Source organism: Ceratosolen solmsi, unplaced genomic scaffold, assembly GCF_000503995.2.
Source record: "Ceratosolen solmsi marchali unplaced genomic scaffold, CerSol_1.0 scaffold4, whole genome shotgun sequence".
In the NCBI taxonomy this organism is placed as follows: domain Eukaryota; kingdom Metazoa; phylum Arthropoda; class Insecta; order Hymenoptera; family Agaonidae; genus Ceratosolen; species Ceratosolen solmsi.
This window is the reverse complement of record NW_011948449.1, coordinates 646,854-671,951: the sequence shown is the minus strand read 5'-3', so window position 1 is coordinate 671,951 and position 25,098 is coordinate 646,854. Positions and strand designations below refer to the sequence as shown.

Below are 25,098 nucleotides of genomic sequence, written 5' to 3'. Positions count from 1 at the left end.
AGTTATAAAAATAATATGTATAAAATTTAAAATCAACGTTTAGAAAAATTTATCGTAAAGTTCTGGCAATAAATTTCCATTATTTGAAATTTACCAATAAATTGATTTACGAAATCATATCTTTTAATTACTCTTTTAACGACACAGTGAGCAATTTTTTTTAATATTCTGTAATAATATTACATAATAATAATTACAGATTATATTTTACAATCCGTATTAGAAAAAAATACAAATAAATTTATTACAAGGGTAAAGGAAAAAATAAGTATGTTTAAAGAACTTTACTTATAAGGAATATTCATTCAAATTCTCAAATAGATAATAAATATGCATGTGTAGATATATCCACATAGAAAGAAAGTAAATAATTAGAGTTCATTGAATCAATAACCAGATCTGCCAATATGTTTGAATCAAATTAAAAAAAAAGGTTATCAGAGAACATTTGAGTTCTAATCAGACACATGAATAATTATTAGAATTTGGATGTTTGTCATGTCACTATATAAACAATGGTTAGTATGAAAAATGTGAAATCTAAATTTCCTCGGTGTTGAATACTTGCTATTTGCATATGACAATAAAAATGTGTATGATTTCATTAATGTGATGAGTGATTATTTCATAATAATTTTATTTATATTTAACACTAATATTTAAACATTTATATTAAATGTTTTTTTTAATAACTTTTTTCTTTTCAAACTATTCATTCAAACTATTTATTCAATTTATATTATCGATATAGATATAAGCGACGAAATAAAAAAACACGTTATTAGTTGACATTTGAACTACAATTGCTGCATTTTTTAATTTAATAATATTTTTAATAATGAGCATAATATAAATATAAAATCTTTTAATCATAGTAAAATTGAGAGGTATTAAAATCACGAATAACCATTCGTTTTTCCTTTGCCATTAGTCGATAATATATCTTATTAAATAATATACTCGACTATTCGTAAGCTAACTTAAAAATGACATTCATTGTTTATCGAAGTATTGAAATATTGTAAGTAGAGTATAGATCCAAGTTGAAAATAGCTATTTCGAAATATAAGCCAACGCGTGATATGATATTTACGATTCAACGTGAGTTTTTAGGATACCATAATATTAGTATAAATTGATCAAATATCAATATAAAAAAGCTTGCTATTAATGTTGGTGTTGACTATAAAATACTGGATATTACAAAATCTATTAGTTTTAACAACGCATTGGTGATATCTGTTTCATACTTTAATGTAGTATAAAGTATAAACTTATGAGATATGATATTTTTAAGAATGAACGCTGATTTTGTGACATTTCATCGAATTTTTTCGAAGATCGTATCTTATAATGGATTTGTTTAAGCCGTACTATTAACCCCTTATTCATAAAAATAAAAGCCACTAAAACATTAAAATTTAAAAGTTGGATGTTATGACAATGGACTCGGAAACTATGGTCCCTCTTAAACCAATGGCCGCAAAGATGATAAAGGTTAACGAGGAGCTTGATGAGAATTCTATACATGGTAGGGAACACTATTAGTACTTGTTGCCGTGGCTCTGCGATCGATAGAGCGCGCCTGCAATGATATACGCAGTGATAGATGCCCTATGGGCGTGGCGTCAACTCCAAGGGTGGGTGGGTTAACCTGTTGCCGTGCAAATTGTGCGCAGTTGGATGTCCGTTGTCGTAGCCGGCAGCAGTAGTTTCAGGAGCAACAGCAATTACAGTAAACAGCACCATCATTATTGACTGAGCTTTGCACTCGAGGTCGAGAATTCGAGAACGTTGACGAGTATCGTCGCTTTGGAGGTACTCAAGTGCGTTAAGGTGCCGGACAAACTATCCGAAGTATTCGAAAATGTATTGGAGTTAGCTAGCGGACCGCCAGCGCGAAGTCTCAAGACCCAGGGCAGCGCTGACACAACCACAAGTAAAATTGGCGCCATAACAGGAGTAGCTTTCATCCGGGGTAGGTGGACACAGCGCCATAAACAAGTTGCTTCCATGGCTCAGGACAGTGAGGAGCAACAAACTAACTCGGAGGTGGGCACCTGTCAAGATAGCGGTCTAGTGACAAATCCTGGAGTGATTCGAAATATCGAACGATCTCCCTGCCTGCGCACGCACACTCTATCTCCGAGTTTTCAGGCGCACCCCCAAACACGATTATCCTGGTGCACGCCTCACCTTTCCTATTTATCCCTTTCTTTTACAGAACATAATTACATCTATTTTGTATACATTCTGGCTTTCAACAATACGCATTGTTTATCACATATGTTCCTCCATTAACTTTATTAGATTTTATTAAAAGGTATCTCTTCTTGATTCAGGTCTGAGAAAATTTTATTTTTACTATATACTTAATTCACTTTAATAATTAAATGCTAAAGAATTTCCGTTCATCTATTTTGACTACATTGTTATCAACGCAATGTAAAGATCATAATTCAAATAATTTCTAACCTAATTGTATTAAAAATATTAATTTTAGCTCTTTTACTTAATCGAACAAAGCATTTACGTATTTTCTTATATGCTCGAAAAATTTAACGAACCCTATTATTTCTTGTAGAGCATTTATATGCAATAAAAAATCTATTCGAAAGTAAACATATGTTACAAATGTACTATCGTATTAAACAAAAAAAAGTTTCTTTTCAAGCACCGAATATTTAAAATATGTTTATTTATGTTATTACAATAATATTACAAATCTGAAAAACATAAAAATAGATGTAGTTTAAAGGTCATACATCATTTTTGTTGATAAACTATTTAAAATTACATTTTATTAAGTTTGAAATTATTTAGATTTAAATTTAAAAAAATCATAATTCAACTTTATATATTAACAGTAATATTGATGTAATCGATAATAAATTATATATATAAGATGCCAATCTTTTTTTTATTTAATTGTATGCGAAATAAAAAAGTCGAATCTTTTCATTAAAGTTTATTTAATGCAAGCTGCTACTATTAAATTATCGATAAATACCGATAAATATAAATAAAATACTGATCGAGAATATTGAGACTTTTAGTTATAATAAACGATTACAAGCTTGAATAAACTAATATCAGTAAAATATATCAACAAAATTATTAAAACAATAACATTTCTCTATTATTTCTCCAATTATAGTAAATTATTCTTGATATATGAATACCGACATTTAATGAAACTGACATTACAAAAATAATAGTATTTATTTTCTTGGTGTAGAGTGGCACAAGATCTTTAGAATAAATAATGCTACAAACTTGTTGAAATATATTTAATCTCATTATATCTTTACAATTAATAATGATAGGAGGAAAGTTTTATTTAAAATATTTTATTAATTTATATTAAAATGACACTATTAGTATGATTTCTGGAGATTTTACAACAAAAAATAAATAGATTTGCATCAATTAAAAAAATTTAATAATTTTTTACCATTAATTACAGTATTATGAATAATAATTGCTTTTTTCATTTAAATTAAATAATTCTCATATTTACGTATTTATATATTTAGTATTAATTGTTAGATCAGAATTAATAAATAAAACCTTTTTAACCTAAAATAAACCTAAAATATATTTTCAAATATGTAATAAGCGATGAGGGCAATTCTTGAACAATAATAAATTTACCGAATAAATAAAATACAGTAAACGTGCATAGATATTTAGAACAGCGCAATAATTTTGCAGGAGTTCAACGTGACCAAGGAACAACGTCATATTCAATCATCAACGACGAGTAATTCAGGCAAGAATAATTATAAACTAAATAAATGTCAGTGTAATTGAAAACGTTAACCCACAATTATTAAGGAGTATTTCAAATTCGACTGTTTTAATTTTAATTTTTCCTTTCAAAACCTTTAAAAATCATATTGAATATAGATTCGGATGAATGAAAATTGCCGAAGTAATTTTCAGGCTTATAAACAATAGCCATAAATAAAATGATTATCATTTTAACTTAAATATAAGCGTATGTTCCTTTAGTTGTTGCAAAAACTACAAGATTTTTGAAAATCTTTTTGTCTCTTCTTAAATTAAAAAATATTAGCTCGCTACTATTAAAAAATCGTAATAAGAAATAACATTATGATGATTACAAAAAATTGTTCCTTAAAAGACCAAAAGTTTTAAACAATGGACACACTAAAAAGGCTATTAACAACGCAAATAGTTATTGAAGTATTAGCTCATCAGCTATATATAGATAGCCTATATACATCATCTCTATAACGATATATAGAACCATCCAAACTTTATTAATCGTGTTATACTAATAAATGCGACATTGGCTCGCAGTAAATCTGCCCTTTAACTCGCTTCAGTAGTCCACTTCTCTATTATGATAAAAAGAGCCATTAGTTAAAGATGAAAATGGTTCCACAGGGCCCAAAACAGCACAACGGCGATCCACAAATCACGTGGCTCCCGTCATGAGCCGAGTACTTTCGAGCTTTTCGGGGCAACTTTCAATCGGCTCCCAGGAACAACTCTCAATAGTCGAACAATCCCAGATACGAACCTACGAGCCAAATGGCCGACAACAGCAACAACAGCAACAGCATCAACACAATAAAGTCCTCCACATTGCTCCCCCCTATCCATCGAGCAGTAATTCCAGGTTACCAGATATTTAGTCCTCTCAATTCAGGCTTGTACAATGCATTGCGATAATAACGTCGACTAGTCGCTTCTCGCATTCTATACTTCCTAATTATTACATTTTTATAATAAGCACTCGATTCTTTAGTTAATCACTTTATAATGACATGTAATAATAATTTTTAAGCTGCTGTTAATCATAAAGCGTAGTTTAACATATTTATTTTTCTCGTTTCATCGACTAAGATTATTCCTTATAACTACATGTTACTCTTTAATAAAATTCTTAAGTTTTATGCATTGAAACCACCTACGTAAAAATATTATCAAATATATTCAAATTATTTCATTATTATTTTCTTCTGAAATGCTTTTATATACATTAAACGAGGAACTTTATTGTTTACATCTCAAATCGTTACAATAACCAATGGTAAATTACTTTATTAACATATATTCGCAAAATCCTCCTATTTTTCATAGAATTTGATAATTAGTATAATTAATGATAATTCATTTTAAAGTACCATGCAATAACTGTACCTGCGATTATTTTTAGTACAAAATAAATTTCTTATCCTCTTATTATTGCTTAACACCTATTAAAAAATGTTTCAAAGTAAATGAAGTTCATCTTTTCAGTTTTTACATTCAACTGAATTAAAATGATTAAATAATATTTATTATCTTATTATCTTGTTAAATAAATTAATGTACTTTTCAAATATATAGTATCTACCATTAGTAATTATTAAACATTTTAAACAATAGAAAATATTTTTAACTCGTTACTTAGTAAAATGTCAACCCATTGCTCAAAAAATTTGAAATTGTAATAACTATAGAAATAAATGTTTGAAAAAATGAATTAATAATTTTCTAGTATATTATCGAAAATAAATATATGAAGGGTGAAACAAAGATAGTATCAGGAGATTGCATCTAGATTTTTCCAGTAGGTCACCGTCACCGATATGGGCAGCATCGTCAGATGGCCGAAACTCGAGTCCTCTGGACCTGGCCTCATCATCTCTGCTCTCTCTGGTCAACTCTCAAGCTGTAGCTAACTCTTCGTCCGGAAACTGTTCACGAAGATCGTCAATCGACTACGTCCGCTGTCTTTCACCCCTCCGTATACCCCCACCTCGTACCTATTTCACCTCTTACGGGTATGTATTCGGGAATTTTTTTATTCAACGCCTTCATTGTTTTTTTTTAATTATTAAGACTTATGTTCAAACAACTATTAAAATTCGAACTTCGTTAAGAAGATAAAAAATATAGTCAATTTAGAATTTTGGTTGGAAATCAAAATATAATAGAGATATGTTAATTATTGGGGCATATGTATTCGATTATTAAATTTTTATTAAAATTATACATAATATATTTAATGCGCGTAAATACTAATATTTCATATTAACGTAGAAAACCTTTTTTTTCAGAATGGAAAATATCATTTAACAATTAAATAAATATATGTCAAAAAAACAAATCCAGTGCCTCTATATTGATTTTAAAACGTAAAATACTATTATAGTATCCAAATATAATATTAAACACTTATACTAAACTTACTTATTAGTATATATTCGTGAAATTATTAAAAAATTTTTACGTATTATATTATGTATCTAAGAATCGGTATAAATGTCAAACTTATATATTCCTAATAAAAATAAAAAGTATACTATGTTAAATAGTAAAATAGATTTTATGACTACTATTTTTAATTGAATTAGGCATCATTTTTATACTGTTTACACTTTTGCATCTAGACTTTTTTGCATGTTATTAAAAAATAATATTTTAATATAAATTATACATGTGGAAATAATTTTATGCATTGACATTCATTATCATTTAAATAACCATGATATTATTATTATGGCCGTTTTGTTTTAAAATTTGTTGTAAAAATATATTTTAACTTTTAATCATTATGATCCACTTTTAAATTCACGTAAATTAAAATAGTTTAATATCTAAAGGTATATTTTTTGACGTTTCTGAGATATTCTTCATAATTGATTCCTAAACTCTTAATTGATTTAAAATAAAATAATGTTCACAGCGATGGAAACTCCGCACCTCCAGCATCTCCATTGGGTTCCCTACAGCCAAACTTATATCACCGTAATAGCGGTCCTTTATTTCTCAACAGTACACAACGGTAAGTACTTGTTATACACTCTTTTTATTTTACAAACAAAGGCCTCTTTTACATATTTTCCATTCAATATTTAAAAAGAAATAGTTTATATCAGAGAATTCATGCATCTTCACTTATTAAACTAATATATATGGAGTTTGAAATCACAATATTTCTTTTAATAAGCATAAATATGTCCAATCGACTTTAAATAGACAACTACTATATTATCACAGGGTATATATAAAATTATGATTTATGTTTTCTATATTAAAATTACTAAGTATTATAAATGAATTATAGTATTGTGGAGTAAACGCACTTATCCATAAGATTGTTAATATTTTTTGTTGCCACTTATATTAAAATAAAGAAATCATAAAGAGTAAAATGAAAAGTGTCGGAATTATATAAGTGACTATTTATTAGACATAAATGATAGAAATTCCGAACCCCTATATCTCTAATAATCAATGGAAAATTCGCTCAGATCGGGCAAAATTCTTGGTCAATTGCACCTGCGTCTGAGCTATGACTTCGATAAGTCCGATCTCAATATTCACCTGATCGAGGCACATGAACTCGCTAGAAGTGAACAAGGTGGCTTCAATTATCCATATGTCAAACTTACTCTTAGTCCAGAGGTAGATACACGAAAACGCCAGACGTCAATACACCATAATGATCCTAACCCATACTTCGATCAGCACTTCAAATTTCCCGTGAGCTATGAAGAACTACAGGACAAAACTCTACTTCTACAGGTATAAATCATGAAATTATATGCGTAGTAATTATTTACATAAAGTATTGTTTTTTCCACTGTATCAAGTGCGAATGTTAGGGTAAAGTTTATAATATTCCTAATTATTTATTACAATTCGAAGATGTCCGCGTCAATAGTAATGACAATGAAAAGCTAATATCTAATAAGCTTAGAGAGAGAAAAGTCAACTCTATTTAGCGATAGATTTTATAGATATTATGATGAAATAAATAGAGAACTATGGTTCTCATTATAGGTTTTAGACTATGATCGGTTTTCGCGCAATGACGTGGTGGGCTCAGTACGTGTAGCTATGGAGCAGCTCGAACTCTCATCATCGAGCTCGTCAATCGAAGTCTGGGGTGAGATAAACCGTGAACGAAAGCCACCCGAGGAAACCCAGGAAATTCTCATCTCTCTCTCGTATCTGCCTTCGGCTGAGCGGCTCACTCTTATCGTACTCAAAGCGCGAAATCTATTCCCAACTTCAGGCAAGGACAGTCTTGATCCCTTTGTCAAAGTCGGCCTGATGTCTGGCGAGAAGCGTGTAAAGAAAAAGAAAACTGCCGTGCGCAAGGCTACAAGGTGCCCTATTTGGAACGAGGCCATGTCCTTCAACGTACCGGCGGCTTCCCTTGCATCCTCTGCCATCGAAGTAAATCTGCTTCTCTTCTAATGCTTTATCTCGCAATGCCTTCGGCTTCGATGTACATATATAGCATGCACTTATTCTAATTATTCATGTATATCATCATTACATTCACGAGTATTCTCATTTTGCAAATCAATATTATATTACAATTATTCAAAATTCGGTTATTCACTCATTTTTTCCTTTAAATTTAGTTTACATATTTGAACATTAAAATTGAAAATTTTAACCTACTACTTTTAGCTTTAAAAAACTATCATTTGAATTTTAATTATTATGAATTGTTCCAAATAAACATTACTACGTTCAATCTTGATATTAATTAATTTAAATAACAAGCAAAAAGCATGTAGATCAAGTATTGTAAAATAATGATAAACAAAAAACTGTTAGCAATTCAGAGTTTGATAAAAATGGAACTAGGAAAGTAATTTGGCTAACATCCTGAAAAACTTTATCTATAGATTTGTGTTGCGGACTCGAGCAGTGAGCTGATAGGCAACAACGCAATCGTGGGATCGTGCATTGTAGGCCCGGGGATAGGCGTGACGTCATTCCCAGACTCGAGCGCAGCTAACCCAAGCAAGGAGCACTGGATACACATGACGCACTCTCCGAGGAAGGCCATCGCCATGTGGCACACGCTCCACTAAACGCTAGATCCTTCTCCCTCCCAGCTATTATGGTTATTCTTGTTCATCCCTTTCATTACACTCTCCCCAGACTCTTAGTACCCTCGCTCGCTTTATCTCTCTCTCCATTAGCACGCAATTTGTTGAAATTTCAAAATTGTCGATATCCTTTTTTCTCCTTCCAAAAGATTCTTCAATTTAACTCTCTCTCTCTCTCTCTCTCTCTCTCTCTCTCTCCAACTATCTTTATTTTAAACATTTTTATCTATCTATTAATTTGCTTACTGTTATCAACATAAATGAATCAGCTTGTTATCAGGGAGATGATCTCCACTTTGCAGTCGTCAATAAGACGTTACGATTGCGTGATCTCAAACGTGGATTTCTTCATTCTCTCTATATATGTAAGTAGGTGTAACTTTTTTTATTTGTCAAAAGCTAATAGTATCCTTTCTCTACGATCAATTAAATTATGTGAATGGACAATATTCACTTGTAATTATTCCAAGTTTATGTACCGAACATAAAATCAATATATTTAGGAGATAAACGCATAATATCACTTGCTACATCAAATATTATTTTGATAAAACTATTCGAACCCAAGAATTACGTATCCAAATTATCAAAATATCTTTGGATGGATATTAAATTTTATACTATAATGATATAACTTATGAAGATTAATTTACATACTCATCGTATTTCTAAAAGCCGCTAGTATTTCTATAATATAAATTCAAATAAAATAATAAAAATTTTTAGAAGTTTTATGACATTCAAATATGCTACAATTTAAATGAAAAGTAAACAAAAATATTTACTTGTATTCTAAATTAAGTTTTTGTTTTAGAATTACAACATTTCGCTTTTTAGTACAGAAATAACCTTCTAACTAACTCTAATTTAAAACTTAGTTTCGAAAAATAATGATAAAGAAAGATTTTCTCTTCCTCTCGGATATTATTAGATATTGTATTAATATATATCACTAGAACTTTTCCTAGAACATATTAATAACAATTCCTAGAATTTTAAGAAGGCCAGTTAAGGAACAATTATAAAAATTAATTTATTGAAATAAATTGACTAATTTCTTCTTTATAACATTTAACTAAGTCTGAAAGGTAAACGAGTTAATTCTACAACTAATCGTTGTAGAATATACACAAGCTAATAGAGAGGAAATACCTTATTTGATGGTGCACAAATCAAAGTGCATATTTTAATTACAGCCGCTTATTGATGTGCCGTTGATGAGTTGGAGTCACACGGCGAAGGTCCATGTTATTCAACTCTCTATAAAACAATCCGTCAAATAGGAACAAATCATATGTGTTTTACTTTCTGCCAATGCTCATTCACAGCCGCACTTGCAACTTTGCAAGTTTTTATAGTCTGCGAGATTTACATAGAATACTCATCCAGGAATTCAGTACACGAACGCATATAAAAATTCTGTTGCCCTCCTATTGTACTTCATATTTCTAAGAGCTGTCTCCCTGAATACTTGAACCTTACTTACATTTATGTACCTTCAATGTTATTACCCCTACACATTAGAATAATTAAATAAATAAAAAAAAGTATCAAACTTTACAAATTTTTGTTAAAGTGATCTTCATATTAATATGGATTCAGTAAGTATCATGATCATTAAACATTAGAAAAGAATATATACTTTTTAACTCAGGAATATTAATAATAAAGAATACCAAAAATATAATAAAAAATATCATAAAAAAGACGTTATAGTATGTATAAGAAACGTTCTGTAATCGTGAACGTCAGAACATCGTCCGAATTGTACGCTTACTAAAATATATATTATTTATATACAAACCTTTTATAACCAGACTCAAAGTTTTTATCAATTGTTCCCTATTTTAAATAAATTATTTATTCCCAGTGATTATATATAATACATTATAGAAGGAAAGATATTTATCTAAATTTTAACATAAAAAATAGATGTATATATAATTTATTAAAAACCTATATACATTGTATAATCTAGATTGTCAAAACTTTATTCAATAAAAATAAAAATTGGAAGAGGTCCAGGAAATGAGAGGCTTTTTATAGTTAAATTTATTGCCTTTCTTTAGACAATGTTACAAATGTAATTTTCAGAATTATTCATAACTTACAATTCACTTATTATAAATTTTGATTAAAAAATACACAATATAAAATCAAATACTATTATGATGTTATGATATATCTATATCTAATTTTTAAATATAATGCTGGCTATTACTTTAATTTCTTGAAATATATCAGGCAAATCTCTTTATGTACGTATATATATATATATATATATATATATATATATATATTAAAATATGCATTCAATATCACACATAAACATATATACATTGCATATATTGTACCGCAATATTTGACCTAATTTCTTCAAAATACAAATTACAAAAGTATAAAACACAATATCGTAGTACAAATGTAAAACATTAGAAAAAAAAAAATATATATATATATATAAGTATAATCGGATGAAAATAAATTATAAGAAATTAGACATGGAAAGAAAATAAAATATACGTGACACGTGATTAAAATAAAAAACTTTCCAGACATGTAATTATTAATAATAAAATAAATAAAAATTAACGTGATTTTCATGTTTATGGTGTGAATTGAATCTTTGTATTGTTGTGATATTATATTATTTGTAATTAATCCAATAAAATCATTAATATAATTTATATTAAATGTTTAAATTTCCATATAAGCCATTTTTATTTATCCTACATAATTCGTTCCGTTCGATATTATGGAAATATCTATAAAATTAATTTTATTCTTAATTTTATAAATATTGTTTCTCTATCTTTAGTTTCTCTTAACATATCAACTTTTAAAATATATTTAAATAAAATACCATTTGTTACAACTAGTTACTAATTAATCTTTGTGTGTTTAATATAAAATACAATTTTAAAATTGTATTAATTGTATTTTTTTATTTTTAAATCTTCAAGAGTATCTTTCAAGGAATCAATATCTAATTGAATTTCATTTTTGTATACTAATTAAAATATAATAATATTTAAATCTAATAATATAATAAATCTTTTTGAATAAGCTCAGCATAAACCGTTTTAATAATTACATATAAAAAGTTGAAAAAATCTGATATTTTGAAATTTTAATCATAAATAAAAAGTATTTAAAAACAATTTTTACAAAATTAAATATTTTTTATGATAACTACAAAAATTGAATATGTTCATTATTTATAATTATAACATTTATTTTTAATTTATTTAAATGAAATATCATTGAAATTGTATGATAATTGGATATTTTCATATACATGCATCTACTCAAAAAGTATATATACGTTGGCATGCTAGAAACAATCTATATTATACTTTACCACCATTATGTTTAATCGTAAATTATGGAACATGCATAAATTACTTTGCTTTTTAAAAAATTTAACAAAATATTTATTATTTATATTTAAATAATATTTACAATTATACATTTAAATCTATATTAATGATAGTACTCTTGCAAACGGTATTCTTACAAATGTTTAATTTTTTAATAATATTACGGATTAATTTTTAATATGATAGAATATTTTATTCCCTTACACAGCATAATAGGTGTAATTTAATCTTTCACTTTTTTATTGTTTAATTCGGTATAATGTAGTTTTTTCGATAGTAAAAGAAATATTTAATGAATTATTTGAATAAAAATTTTAGTTATATATATCTACCTAGCTCCATTAAAAAATATTAATAATAATATTGTTTGTATTATTCTATTCTACTACAAAATTTTGTATATAAATATGTTATACATCATAAAGTAATTGTATCGACCGAGTAAATTATATAAAACATGATTATTGAATAATTAATATAATCTAATATTCATATTTATAGCTTAGATTAAAAAGAAACTATACACCTGAAAGAATGAAATATTGTTATAAGAGTATATTATTTATTTCAATGAGATTTGTTTTCAAAAATTTACCTTAATATAGTCTAATGGATGTTTGATATGTAGTTGACTTACGTATATACAGTATATTCTCAAAAGTAATTTAGGGTTAGAATCAATAATAAAAAAAATTTTATTATTATAAATACTTTAAAATAAATGAATTGAGATTAAAATTATTGCAATATTATAAAAATAAAAATAATTTTTTAAAATATTTTAAATATGTTTGTGTTCGAAATTCTTAACAACTACACTATTTATATTTTTAATTACGTAGCTTCAAACAAACAAAAATCATGAAATATACTTAATTTGTGTGAATACATCGGTATTTTTATGTGTATCAAACTTGCATTTTTAGTGATAGGTCTAGACAGTGTATATATTGTGTAAAAAATACATTTCATTATTAATGTTGAAATGCATTTATAATAAAGAAAATGGCTGAAAAAAAAGAACAAAATTTTAATCATAATGGATTAACAATTTCTTGTAACCGGGTATAGTTTTTGCAACTTTTAAAAACTACTTTCTTAACATTTAAGTCTGATAACTGTTTTCTCAAACAATCATTTGTATTTTTTTTTTAAAATGTTGAACAGACAGATGATCTTATTAAAAATTTAAACAATTCTTCAGTAATCATAATTACATATTTTTTTATAATGCACACATATCAGATATATGTATTACCTACATTTTTACGCAATTTATTTTATTTAATTTTTTTATTATTTACATAAATATAAGCAAATTAATTACTTTTAAAATATATTATTAAACTAATTGTTATGAATTCATTAACTTACTACCTTGATAATGTGAAAGCTTTCATAATAAAATTAAAATAAAGATATTAAATTATATATATTTATTATTATTTATTTATAGGCATGGTATACAGGTCAACATATTCATAAAATTCCAAATGGTTTAATAGGAGTAGTTGGTATTCAATGTATAGCTCTTGATCTTTCATATAATAAGCTAAAAACAATTTCAGCTATTAAAGATTTTATATACTTGGAAGAACTAATCCTTGACAATAATGATTTACAAGATTTACAAACACTTCCTGTAATACCTACTCTTACTACTCTTAGTTTAAATAATAATAAAGTAAGTTATAAGTATATATATATATATATATTTCTTATATTATAACTAAAATTTAATCATAAAAAATATTATAATATGAAATGTAATAAAGAATAAACAATTGTCTTTAAATACCAATTTATTTGGTAGTATTATATCAGTATGTTAAAAATTAGACAATCATTTTCATAAAAAATAAATCTTTTTTCATACTCTAATTTTTAAAAATATATTTAAAAGAGATTTGTTATGTTTTGCAAAATGTAGATAACAGATATTGATTCTGCTTTGGAAATTATTCAACAGTGTTGCCCACGAGTAGGTTATGTTAGTTTGCTTGGAAATCCAGGATGTCCAGATCAATTAACAAATCCTTATGAAAACGATGAAGATGACTATGAACGTTATAGACTGTATGCTATTCATGTTCTGCCTCACACTCTACGATTTCTAGACTCTCGGCCTGTCACACACAATGAGCAAATTCAAGCCAAAAGCAGAGGCAAACTTTTAAAAACAGTTAGACTTGATGCTAAGACTGCTTTAAACATTTTTACATTAAAATCAAGTAAACAATTTAATGAGGCAGATTTTCATGTAAATTACACACCATTGCCAACTAATATAAGAAATCCTCAAGACCACAAAGGTACAAATTACTATAATTTATATATACAATTCATTAAATAAAATAAATAATATTCATATCTATTTTGTTGCAAGTTTATTAATAAATAATATTTTTATTAATACTGCAGTAATCTTTAGTACTTTTTATTTTTTACTTACTATTAAACTGCTTTGTGAATAGGTGCCTTTGGAAAATGTAAATATCATTACTCTGGTAAAAATTCTGAAGGAAATCGTTTTATATCAAATAATGATTTGTAAATATAAGAAACAGATGAATAAATATTGGTTTATCTTTTATCAAAAATTAAAAAAGATCAATAGTATATCAAGGTAGAAAAAGAATATATTTTCATTTGCATCACTAATATTCAAATATAAATAGATCTTTTTAATTTCATTCATATCATTTCTTTCCAGAAATGGAGTAATTATTAAATTACAGATTGAGGAAATTGCATTTGGTCCTTAATTCTTCTTGCAAACTACGAGCTCGCAATACAACGAATTAATCATGTATTTATAGTACATATATATTGCACATACACGCATGATTGGCGTACGAATTGACGTGCACACATTCATCATTATTACTTACATATTTGAAATCATTTTCAAAATATTAGTCAAACAGTTTTCATTAGCCCAATCGCATCACGCTTTTTAGTGTAATTAATTTACTATGTCAATGTAAATCAATAAGCCTTATAAGCTAAATAAAATTATTCCTAAATTAATTTTAGTATTTGATGAGTTTCGTTGATATAAAAGCACGAAATCAGCAAAAGTACTATTCACGTGTAAGTACATTAATGTTTTGTTTCTTCGATTATCGTTGAAAGAAACAATGTTATACAGTTTGTTACAAATAAATACCTGATAAAATGTTTTTGCAATAAGCCTTCACTTCTCGTATATTTTTTTATAACATACATTTGTTTATTCATAAATAATCTAAATTTCGTCTGTTTGTGTTTATGTGTGTGTGTGTGTGTGTAAGCGTATTTGTATGTTTATCAAATAAGAATCGATCATATTTAAGAACTCAAATACATCGATCTCGCTATTGTTGGCTGATGTAAAGTCGCTCCATAAAATTATAAATAAATTAATGGTACTTTACATCGGTTTTACAAGTTGGAAGCATGTTATTCTCGCCGTGAGAGAAAACTGTTCACAAATTACGGCTTAACAGAGATCGTCTATGATAAAGTATTTTTGGCCACGAAGAATAAATATTTGATACAAATGATTTTGTCCGTATGTAGAAAATACAAATTGTTCTGTTTGGCGCATAATTTTTTTATCAGACTAAACTTCATAACATGCATACATAAATTATATGTAGACACATTGAAAGCTAATTAATTTAATTATAGAATGCAAACTTTTACATAAGTAAGGAAAATAGAACTTTTTTAATAAATAATGACATGAAATTGGTTTAAATTTTTTAAAGTTACCTTCTTACACAAGCAACTTTCGTTAGATAACTTGTAAAACCAAATAGAAACATTTATGTAAGATGTTGCATCTATAAAATTTAACAGATTTACGAAATAATTTTTCTTAAGAACAATGACAGAGAGAGATAAGAGAGACAGAGAGAGATAAGAGAGACAGAGAGAGAGAGAGAGAACTTAAATAATCAAACATCACATTTTTAAAAATCAATCTCTTGTACATTGTCGTTGAATGATATAAATATCGATGTTTTGAAATAAAAAATTAAAATATTACTTCGTATTACAACAATACGTCTTCAAGGCACTTTTTACTTGTTTAGGTACAGTTTGTTTTTAAGACACAATGTTTAAAATGTTCTATGAAGTACCAGTTTTGCCGTGATTATGTAAATTGGGTCTCAATGTTACAGCTCCTTCCACCCAAAAATTTGGACGCTCTAACATATTCTGCCATAATGACATTTCTCGACCAGTTGCATCCATCCAATCTACTGCTTTGCCATAATATTTACCTATAATTAGTAACGCTTATCATTATCACCATATTATAATATTTTACCATAGAAATTATTCAACTTAGATGGGTAAAAAGATTAATGAAAATATTACATATATTTCATTAAACGAGAGCTAGACTAACCAGAGCCGAGATTAAATCGAACACCTCCAAGAAACTCATTACTTGCTATCCGATCGTGATCCCAAACTGTGAGCTCAAGACCACGATCTGCAAGTTCTTGAAGACTAACATCTTTATATATGAAAGTGTGATTCCAAACAGGTGATCCAACTGATCGACGAACTACACCTGTTTTTTGTTTGCCAGAGCGACCCTTATCTGGCAAAAGATAGCTGTAATTTAAATACATAAGAAAATAATATTAAACTTCAAATTACTCTTCGTTTAGCTTTCAAATAAATCAATTTCTTTATGCAATTGCTGATAAGTGAATTTATTACTGAATAATTAGAAAAAGTTTATCGATTATAATTTTCAGTTGTCATTTTAAGTACAATATGTTACATTAAATTGATTTACCCAAATTCTTAAAAACTATATTTGGTCATTTCTATGAATTATTTTCAGAAATTAATAAATCACTGATTAAAATACAGACAAAATATAATAAATAAATTACGTTTTTATATTGTTTCAATAAAGTACACCCTAACGTTGCTTTACTTTATAGAAAGATATAATAATTTATTGTGTAAATAGATTTTTATGGTATAAAATAAAAAATAAATGAAGTGTGAAAATAAATAAATGAAAAATGAAATTTTTTCTTTTAAAATGAATGTCTATAACAACCTTTTGCAGAATGGATCACAAGTACCAGAGTTCTTGGCTCGGGTTTGAAGGTTCCTTGCCTCTTTAACAAGGACATGAAGAGATCCCTTGCTCCAACTCTTTTTAAGTTTATTGGAACGCTGTTCACTCACATCACGCTCTCGATCCTGTCGCGTTGGATCGGGTGGTACGAACTTAAGGCCGACAATGACTTCCCCCTTATAAGCAACTGGGTCATCAAAGGGCTCAGTCTAAAAAGGCAATGATAAAATTAAATTTGTCTTTCTCTATGACACGTAAACGAACTTACTCTCTCTTGAAGTGAATACCACTGCGGTCGTGGATCATCGAATATCTTATTTTCTAAGGGCATTCGGACTTCGCCGAGAAAATCGTTACGACCAAACATATCCGAATGCCATACCGTTAACCACAATGTTCGCGACTCAAGACTATTTATGCTCGTGTGAAACTGTAAATAAATATTTGCAGGTAATGAAATTTAAATTTCAACTTTTCATAAACGTGTCATTTATGTGAATTTAATGTCAATAACATACCTTGAGAGTTTCATCAAAGATGGGATTCAAAGTATGTTTCTTGACTTTCGTTTTTCGTTTTCCACTCTTAGATTTATCAGGAAGCAGATAAACCTTCACATAGCTAAATAACAAAAATAATTTTTAAAATAAATCCAGCAAAAGTATTTGAAGATAGCGATAGCGTAAGTATGACGTACGGATCAGATCTATTGCGTTTAACGTCAACAGGCGCCAAGTCCTTACATTGTGTGACATGCACCTCGAATGTCAGTTGCTTGTAATCATATTGAAGCGAAAATTCAACCTCTCCTTTGACGGCAACGGAGCCACACCACCGACCCTCGCCAGCCCCGCTATACACGGACGCCATGGAGTCCGAGCGAGCCTGCATTACACAAATTGTGTTTTATATCCGAACATTGATTATGCATTATAAAAATGACGTTTTCTTTTTTCTGAAGTGCGAAACAAAGAAATTTAAATTAATAATTTCTTCTAACTACAGTCCTTGAACTTCGTATCTACTGTAAGTGTTCTTGGTTTATTTTTTCGGTCTTTTTCCCACTTACATTTATCAATATTGAAAAGTGAAATTAATTTTTAAAATTCCCATAAAATTGTGAAAGTAGTTCGGTGCATTCTAGAAAATACAGCCATTATCGCAAACATGATTCTGAAATAACTGCGAAATTTAAGTCATTCGTACAGCTACGCTGCCCAGAAAAGATCAATACTATTACATATGTGTGTGAAAGATACGCGATGGATAAAAGATCATGACACTGATGCAATAATAATGATAAAAGTGACTGACCCCGAGACTGGAAAGAGAAGATCTGGTCACAAGATGAGTCGTATGAAGACTGCGCTCAATGTCTTCCATATCGATATTCGTATGACTCGATCCTATCCGAGAGCTCGCTCCAATGATGGGAGTACTGCATGCCTCTGATAAGCTGCTCACTTCATCTATTTCCATTAGAAAAGCCAAAAATTATGATACTCCTTATATCTTATCTATGTAATTATGTATTAAATAGTAAAATTTATTTATGTTATTTTTGTTTAAATTTTGCCTTTGGTTATCTTTTTGTACAGCATAATATAATGTAGAATCTTACGATTACCAGGAGAAAATGTGATAAATAACAAAAGTATGAAATTAATGAGTCGGATGAATATAACATACCTATCGCTGAGAGGTTCGCAAAAGTTTAAAAATACATCTAGAAAAAGGTTAGTCTTTGGGAAAGCAGCAAGTGTTTACTGATGCGTGGGAAAAATGGAAAAGCCGTATTCTCTAATTTACTCATTTTTGTTGCTATACTATATATCCGGCAGCGTAAAATACCGTCACCGACAAGTCGATTGAATATCAGATTATGAACTAGATATCCCCATCAACTTATTCTTAAACTAAATTATGTTTGGCTATTTACATTATTAATAAAAGTTTTTAATTTGCTCATCAAATGAATACAGTCGATAATATGCAATGAATTAACCAGTATCTTAGTGAGCTTCGTTTCGTTTTATTCGGCGAGCTATTAACATTTTAAATACAATTAAATATCGAGAGTCGAAAAAAAGAATAATGCTCCGACTGAAAGTTTTACAACTTACAATTAGCCATTATTATACCATTTTCGTGGCCTCTGAGAAAAATAATGTATTGATATTTATATCAGCAGATGTAGGATATAAAATGTAGGAGAGTAAAGCAAGTTTTTCTCCGGAAAGCCGAATGGAAACCATTTGTTTTGCCGCTCTACTTGTCAGACAAGTTAATAAGAGCGCGAAGAGTACGTCGTTTTCAAGCCATAACAAGAGCTCGACTTCATTTATTCGGAACCGCGACTTAGAACGACAATGACGACAATACATTTCTTCCTTTTAATGCTCTCACTTTTCAAATTTTTCGGACACATAATTAAGCATCAACGAATAGTGATTGTCGTGAATAATGGTTATCATTAATAGATCTGTTTAGTAATATCGGCCGACCACTTAGTCGCTCAATTACATCTATCGATCGTAGAGTACCTTCAGTATAGTCACCAAATATGTAAGCAAAAGGAAAGTAGGCGCTAGTTCCATTTTCAATGAATGTTGTCGCTTGCACAATGTCACATAGCTGACCAGCGGAAAAGTGGAAAAAACACAAGCAAAGCGTAAGTAACTGATAAAAGGGACGTACTATGGCGGTAGTGACGGTATCAAGTAGTAAACCGTACTCAGGTGAGCTCAACAGCGTACTAGGCTACGCCGAAAGCCGTGCAAATGTGTGTCAAGGTGAGAGTCGTCAGTACATAGCGACACACGAGATTTTGCCGAGAGCGGACCCGTATTCTCATTCTATCTGATTTTTCCTGCTACTACCGAAATACTACCTTCTTTAGTATATCAAGAGATCTTTTTTTGGGTCCCAACTTAATAACCCTAACATGCGTAACGTACAGTTACCTAAACTCTATTCTTTTAATTTTAAATAGTGCCAATCTATACTTTTTCGGTCACAATTTTCGAAATTTTTTGTGTAAAAGAAAGAGTTCGCCTTCATTGTATGCGCATAAAATATGGAGCAAATAAGGCTAAATAAGATATTTAATTATAACGTGAAATTATTTATTCTAAAACATAAAAATAATAGGCAAATTTATAAACAATTGCTTAAATAGAATTAAATTCCAATTTTCATTGCGATTTACTTATAGATTATGAAATTACAATAGTCGTGCTTTGTCATTAAAAAATAACTTTTAGGTCAAACTATAGAAGCAGCAGGCAACTATGGAAAAAAGCTTGAAAGAGAAGAGGATGGAATATAAAATACAAGAGGGAGGGTCGGTCGAAGAACGAGAGGTGGGGACTAAGTTGAGAGTGAAATTCTAATAAGGAATTCACGGGTGCTCGAGAAAGTCGAATGAACAAGTCTTCCTCCTTTCTAGGTTTATTATGAGAAAATTTCTCGCACAATTATTCACGTGTCTAGCCCTTAATTATATCGATTTACGCTCGTAAGTAAACCTTCAACAATAATAAATATCATTAATGAAGATAAAGTATACAAAATTTTCGAATGCCACAAACAAACCTCGAGAGATTCCAAATGAGCGAAAACTGATATTTTTTTTAATTGATGTTTTTTTTACTCTCGTTCTTATAAAACGAATATTTAAATATACAATTTAATATTCAAACACGATTTTTCTTTTAATCTGTTCGTTTTCTAAAAACTTCCGCCAAATCTTTTTATACAATTTGAAATTTAATTGCTATAACTTTATGTGAAAGTTACAAATTTCACGATTTATTCGTAAAATATGTATAAATATTTAATAAACAATTTTTAAAGAAAAACATTAATTAAAAAATCGAATTCAGCTTGAAATCATTGTTGTTAAAATAGCTATTTATAAATATTTAAACACCAATAATAATAACAATATTTATTTGTGTCATTAAAAATCTTCAAGTTATATATGTTAACGATATTTCACTCACTTAACAACTGTGATATTTTATTTTTAATAGTTTTTAATTCTAATCTAGTATACCATATAAGTATGAATCAATTAATATAATTTCTTTTAATTGTAATGTATAAATATTGCACATAAATATATAAAGGTACACAAATATTACAATGTACTAATTAATTGGCACAGTATATGAAAAAATTGAACATTAATATGTCTAAAAAGTAAATATGTGTTGAGAAGAATTTGTATAACTATAATTATAACTTTATTAATACCGATAACTTGTATTTCTAAGTAATCACACTTAATTTTTTGAATACACATTTAAACAATTGGTTTGATTCTTTTTATTTTATGATAATTTATTAAAATAATATCTTTATAATAAAGTTCGTATAAAAATTATATACTTTTTCACGATAAAGTTACAGATTCTTTGAATTTGCAACAATTACTTTATAAATTTATTATAAATTTTTACCGAATGTATTAATGTTAACATTTCATTGGTTTTATATTCAATTGACTATAAAGATCGCAATATCACTTTTGTGTAAGAAAAATAAAGATTTAAGACCCTTTGAGAAAGGAGTAAGAGCCAATAGCGACGTTAATATTACAATATAGTCGTAGTTATAAAACGAGCAAAAGATTGGATGACGCAATTCTGAAGTCTTGTGCGGTTGTGTGCGACATTACGTATCACGTCAAGAAAGAAATCATGAAACTGTGCGCGGGAGTATCTTGCAAAATCCGCACTATAGAACCGAGCGAAAACATCAGGACAATTGTCTTCAGTTACACTTATTTGCTCTTTTACTTACTGTCTCTCCGTCTCTCCCTTTCTGTTCGCCTGCTTGTCTGCCCCTCTCTCAATACACAACGTACACGCGCACACACGACACACATATTCACTTTAATTTTCTTGCTACTCAATACTATTATCCTCATCTCGACTGGCGCGCTATATATCAACAGCTTTAATTGAAACTTTCAGTGGAAGCTACATATCGAGAGAAAGAAGATTCTTAAAAATAAAGAATTCGTCAATTGTGTGGCAAAAACCATAGACGGGGTCGTGTTTCAAGGTAATGTGAAAAGGAAGAGAAAGAGAATAATCATTAGATGTGTCCTAAAAGCGCGATTCAATATATCTTAATTATCGTAGTCGATTAATCCTATAAACATATTAAAAAATGAAGTACCAGAAAGAGAAATACACACACATATAGTGATGTAAAGGAAACAGGTGTGCGAATGTCAAACTAATAATATTTGAATTTGCTCAATTTCCACTTTCAACGGCTCGGTTAGTGTGAGCATCAGTATTATTAATATATGGGTATACCTAAAAAGATATACGAATACGAAAACATATGTGTATTCATAATAGTATTCCTCGATATATATATGATTCTTATATTAGGAGTACTTTTATAAAAACTGATCACACTTATAGCATTAAGTTGTTTGTATTAACATATGGTACATACGTAAAAAAGAATAAAAATAAAATTATCTGATTGGTTAGCAGCAAATTTTGGGTCTCTCAACTATTGATTTTTTATGCAATTCTTTGACGATAGTTCAACACTAAAAATATCAAGAGGCAAGAGATAAAAGTAAGTAATTCTCTTATTCTTCAATAAATGAATTCGATAAAAACATTAGAAATTAAATACTCAGTACACTTCAAATCAGTCATATTTCAAAATCAATCGAATTAATATTCTCATAGAGATATTATTATTAATAATTACACTTCAAATCAATCATATTTCAAAATCAATCAAATTAATATTCTCATAGCGATATTATATCCACAATAATGGTAATAATATGAAAAATTTAGTTGATAAAGTACGAATCGATAATATCAGGTAGTCAATTACTAACCGGCAGAAGTAGGGACGCTGCAAGAAATGTTGGTAGTGCCCGATGCATGGGCAATACTCTGCTGGCGTCTAGACCTCGCTTGAAGCTGGAGTCCTGGAGCACTCAAGGCCCGTTTGGGGCCACCGAGGGCAGCCGAGCTATTTCTAGTAAAACCGGGTGGTCGGTAGCGTGCAGATTTGACCACATTGTGCTGTGGTAGAAAGTGGTAGACGCTGTGGGCCTTGTGCATACTCACAGAGGAGCCGCTCTGTCTTGGTAGAGAGTTGGTAGCACTCGCAGCCGCTACTCCACCCGCCATCTGCATACCTCGGGGAAGGGTCGTAGCGCGCGAATCACCCTGAATACCATATTCTAGCCCTTCATCGTTCTCATCATCCTCGGTATCCTCATCTCCAGCCGACGCACCTAAAACAAAAACTCGAATGCTTAGTTTTAATTCGCTGTGTTTCTTAATAATTCAAAACCTCGTTAAACAAAGATAAAATTTAATCAATACTACGTTTTGAACGAACACGCTTTTATTATCGTTTCTACTATTAAAACTAGACTATAATCACTATTTTAAATAAATTTGCATAATTATATCTTAAGATGTATCGATTAACAAGTAAGAAAGTAATCGCTCACCAGACTCGCCCCTGGTATTGGCGTCTGGTACGGAGGACCTCCTGCGGTTACTCCAGATCTTCTCTTCAATGGAACCGCCACAGATAACACCAGTACCTGTGCTCACATTGCCCCCAATAGAACCACAGCTCCTAACTCTATCAAGCTGTTCTCTGGAAAAGCTCTTAGGGTTGAAGAGTAGGTCGCCGGCACTGCGTCTCTTAGCCGCCATTGTACTAGTTCCAACATCTCCTGAGCAGGCAAGAAGGCTAAGCTTCGTACGCGAATCAGCGGCCATAAGAGCGGACTCGAAGCTGCCACGCCAGGAAAATCGCTCGTAATCGCTGGCTTCACGCTCCTCAGACTCCGGGGGCATACTCGTCGCACCCGCATGACCATTTATTAACAGCAGAGGATCGTGTGATTTTGACCGCGGCAAGTACTACAAACACACGTACGTTCATTAAAATAATTTTATTTTATAGCTTAAAACTCATGACATGTATACTTTTTAAAAATTACCAACATCATTGATAATAAATAAATATCGAGAATATATCAAATTTGCAAAAATACTATAGAATAAAAATACCTCTACAAGTATAAATTTCAAGCATACAAATTTCCAAGTACCTCGAGAAATTTATATTATCAATTTATAATTTGTGAATCTTCATAGAAAGTTTGTTGACAAAATAATTAATCAGACATCATTTAGACAGACAATTATATATTTATACAAATAAATGATCGAACTATTACATTAAGATTTTATTATAAATATGTGACTTTTATTAAACTGTAAAATATCGTGCGAGTCTTTAAAATTTATAATTATATTAATTATAATTATAATTTTTGTGAATAGAAATTTATAGAAATTTATAAGTTACCTTCTTTAATAGTGTATAAATTATATTTTTGCTTCATTGTTTAACATATTCAAATTTTTATTGAATAATATTAATATCAACAAATAAAGAATTTTAATGATATTGATGAAAATGAGATAGCCCAGTATAAATATTGTATTAATATTGAATCACAAAGCAAATGATAGTAATATATGTTCAAACAGCCTGAAATAGATTTTATTCGAAAGTACGCATAAGAATAAATTGATTTACGTAATAATCTACAATTTATAACGTAAATTGAACATAGACGACAATCCAATTGGCATTTAAACTTAAAATTTACTCTTTCATATAAAATTAATATAATGTGCAAGTTCCAGTTTTATTATTTTCCCTTATGAAATAGCATGGTCTG

At 29.0% G+C, this 25,098-nt stretch overlaps 3 protein-coding genes across 3 annotated transcripts in view; 2 read left to right on the top strand and 1 right to left on the bottom strand.

The window, feature by feature from the left end:
* The first annotated feature begins 1,443 nt into the window (after positions 1-1,443).
* LOC105366491 (synaptotagmin-6) lies at positions 1,444-8,887 on the top strand. The gene is made up of 9 exons (XM_011504949.1): positions 1,444-1,497; positions 1,819-2,052; positions 3,715-3,772; positions 4,414-4,638; positions 5,552-5,798; positions 6,704-6,802; positions 7,272-7,545; positions 7,804-8,202; positions 8,664-8,887. Exons 1-9 carry the CDS (start codon positions 1,444-1,446, stop codon positions 8,850-8,852), a joined length of 1,779 nt encoding a protein of 592 aa, XP_011503251.1. The 3' UTR covers positions 8,853-8,887.
* A 4,202-nt stretch (positions 8,888-13,089) lies between these two features.
* Positions 13,090-14,845, top strand: LOC105366443 (leucine-rich repeat-containing protein C10orf11). Its single transcript, XM_011504894.1, has 4 exons — positions 13,090-13,315; positions 13,707-13,934; positions 14,181-14,562; positions 14,725-14,845. The coding sequence occupies exons 1-4, from the start codon at positions 13,256-13,258 to the stop codon at positions 14,802-14,804; spliced, it is 750 nt and encodes a 249-aa protein (XP_011503196.1). The 5' UTR covers positions 13,090-13,255; the 3' UTR covers positions 14,805-14,845.
* Positions 14,846-16,230: 1,385 nt separating this feature from the next.
* Positions 16,231-25,098, bottom strand: part of LOC105366490 (uncharacterized) — a 28,130-nt gene continuing 19,262 nt past the window's right edge. Inside the window, exons 14-22 of the mRNA XM_011504948.1 lie at positions 23,848-24,268; positions 23,221-23,625; positions 18,657-18,811; positions 18,040-18,227; positions 17,861-17,963; positions 17,611-17,772; positions 17,322-17,551; positions 16,650-16,861; positions 16,231-16,521 (exon numbers count right to left, since the gene is read on the bottom strand). Of these exons, the coding sequence (XP_011503250.1) occupies positions 16,367-16,521; positions 16,650-16,861; positions 17,322-17,551; positions 17,611-17,772; positions 17,861-17,963; positions 18,040-18,227; positions 18,657-18,811; positions 23,221-23,625; positions 23,848-24,268 (2,031 nt within the window). The 3' untranslated portion in view covers positions 16,231-16,366. The remainder of the gene's footprint in view (positions 16,522-16,649; positions 16,862-17,321; positions 17,552-17,610; positions 17,773-17,860; positions 17,964-18,039; positions 18,228-18,656; positions 18,812-23,220; positions 23,626-23,847; positions 24,269-25,098) is intronic.

What these genes read in the sequence shown, in the direction of transcription:
- LOC105366443 (XM_011504894.1), top strand. Translation starts at nt 13,256, where the DNA reads ATGGCTGAAAAAAAAGAACAAAATTTTAATCATAATGGATTAACAATT. An exon ending in TAACAATTTCTTGTAACCGG is followed by an intron (nt 13,316 to 13,706) that starts GTATAGTTTTTG and finishes ATTTATTTATAG; the next exon opens with GCATGGTATACAGGTCAACA. An exon ending in TTAGTTTAAATAATAATAAA is followed by an intron (nt 13,935 to 14,180) that starts GTAAGTTATAAG and finishes TGCAAAATGTAG; the next exon opens with ATAACAGATATTGATTCTGC.
- LOC105366491 (XM_011504949.1), top strand. Translation starts at nt 1,444, where the DNA reads ATGGACTCGGAAACTATGGTCCCTCTTAAACCAATGGCCGCAAAGATG. An exon ending in ATCAACGACGAGTAATTCAG is followed by an intron (nt 3,773 to 4,413) that starts GCAAGAATAATT and finishes ATGGTTCCACAG; the next exon opens with GGCCCAAAACAGCACAACGG. An exon ending in TTGCATCCTCTGCCATCGAA is followed by an intron (nt 8,203 to 8,663) that starts GTAAATCTGCTT and finishes CTTTATCTATAG; the next exon opens with ATTTGTGTTGCGGACTCGAG.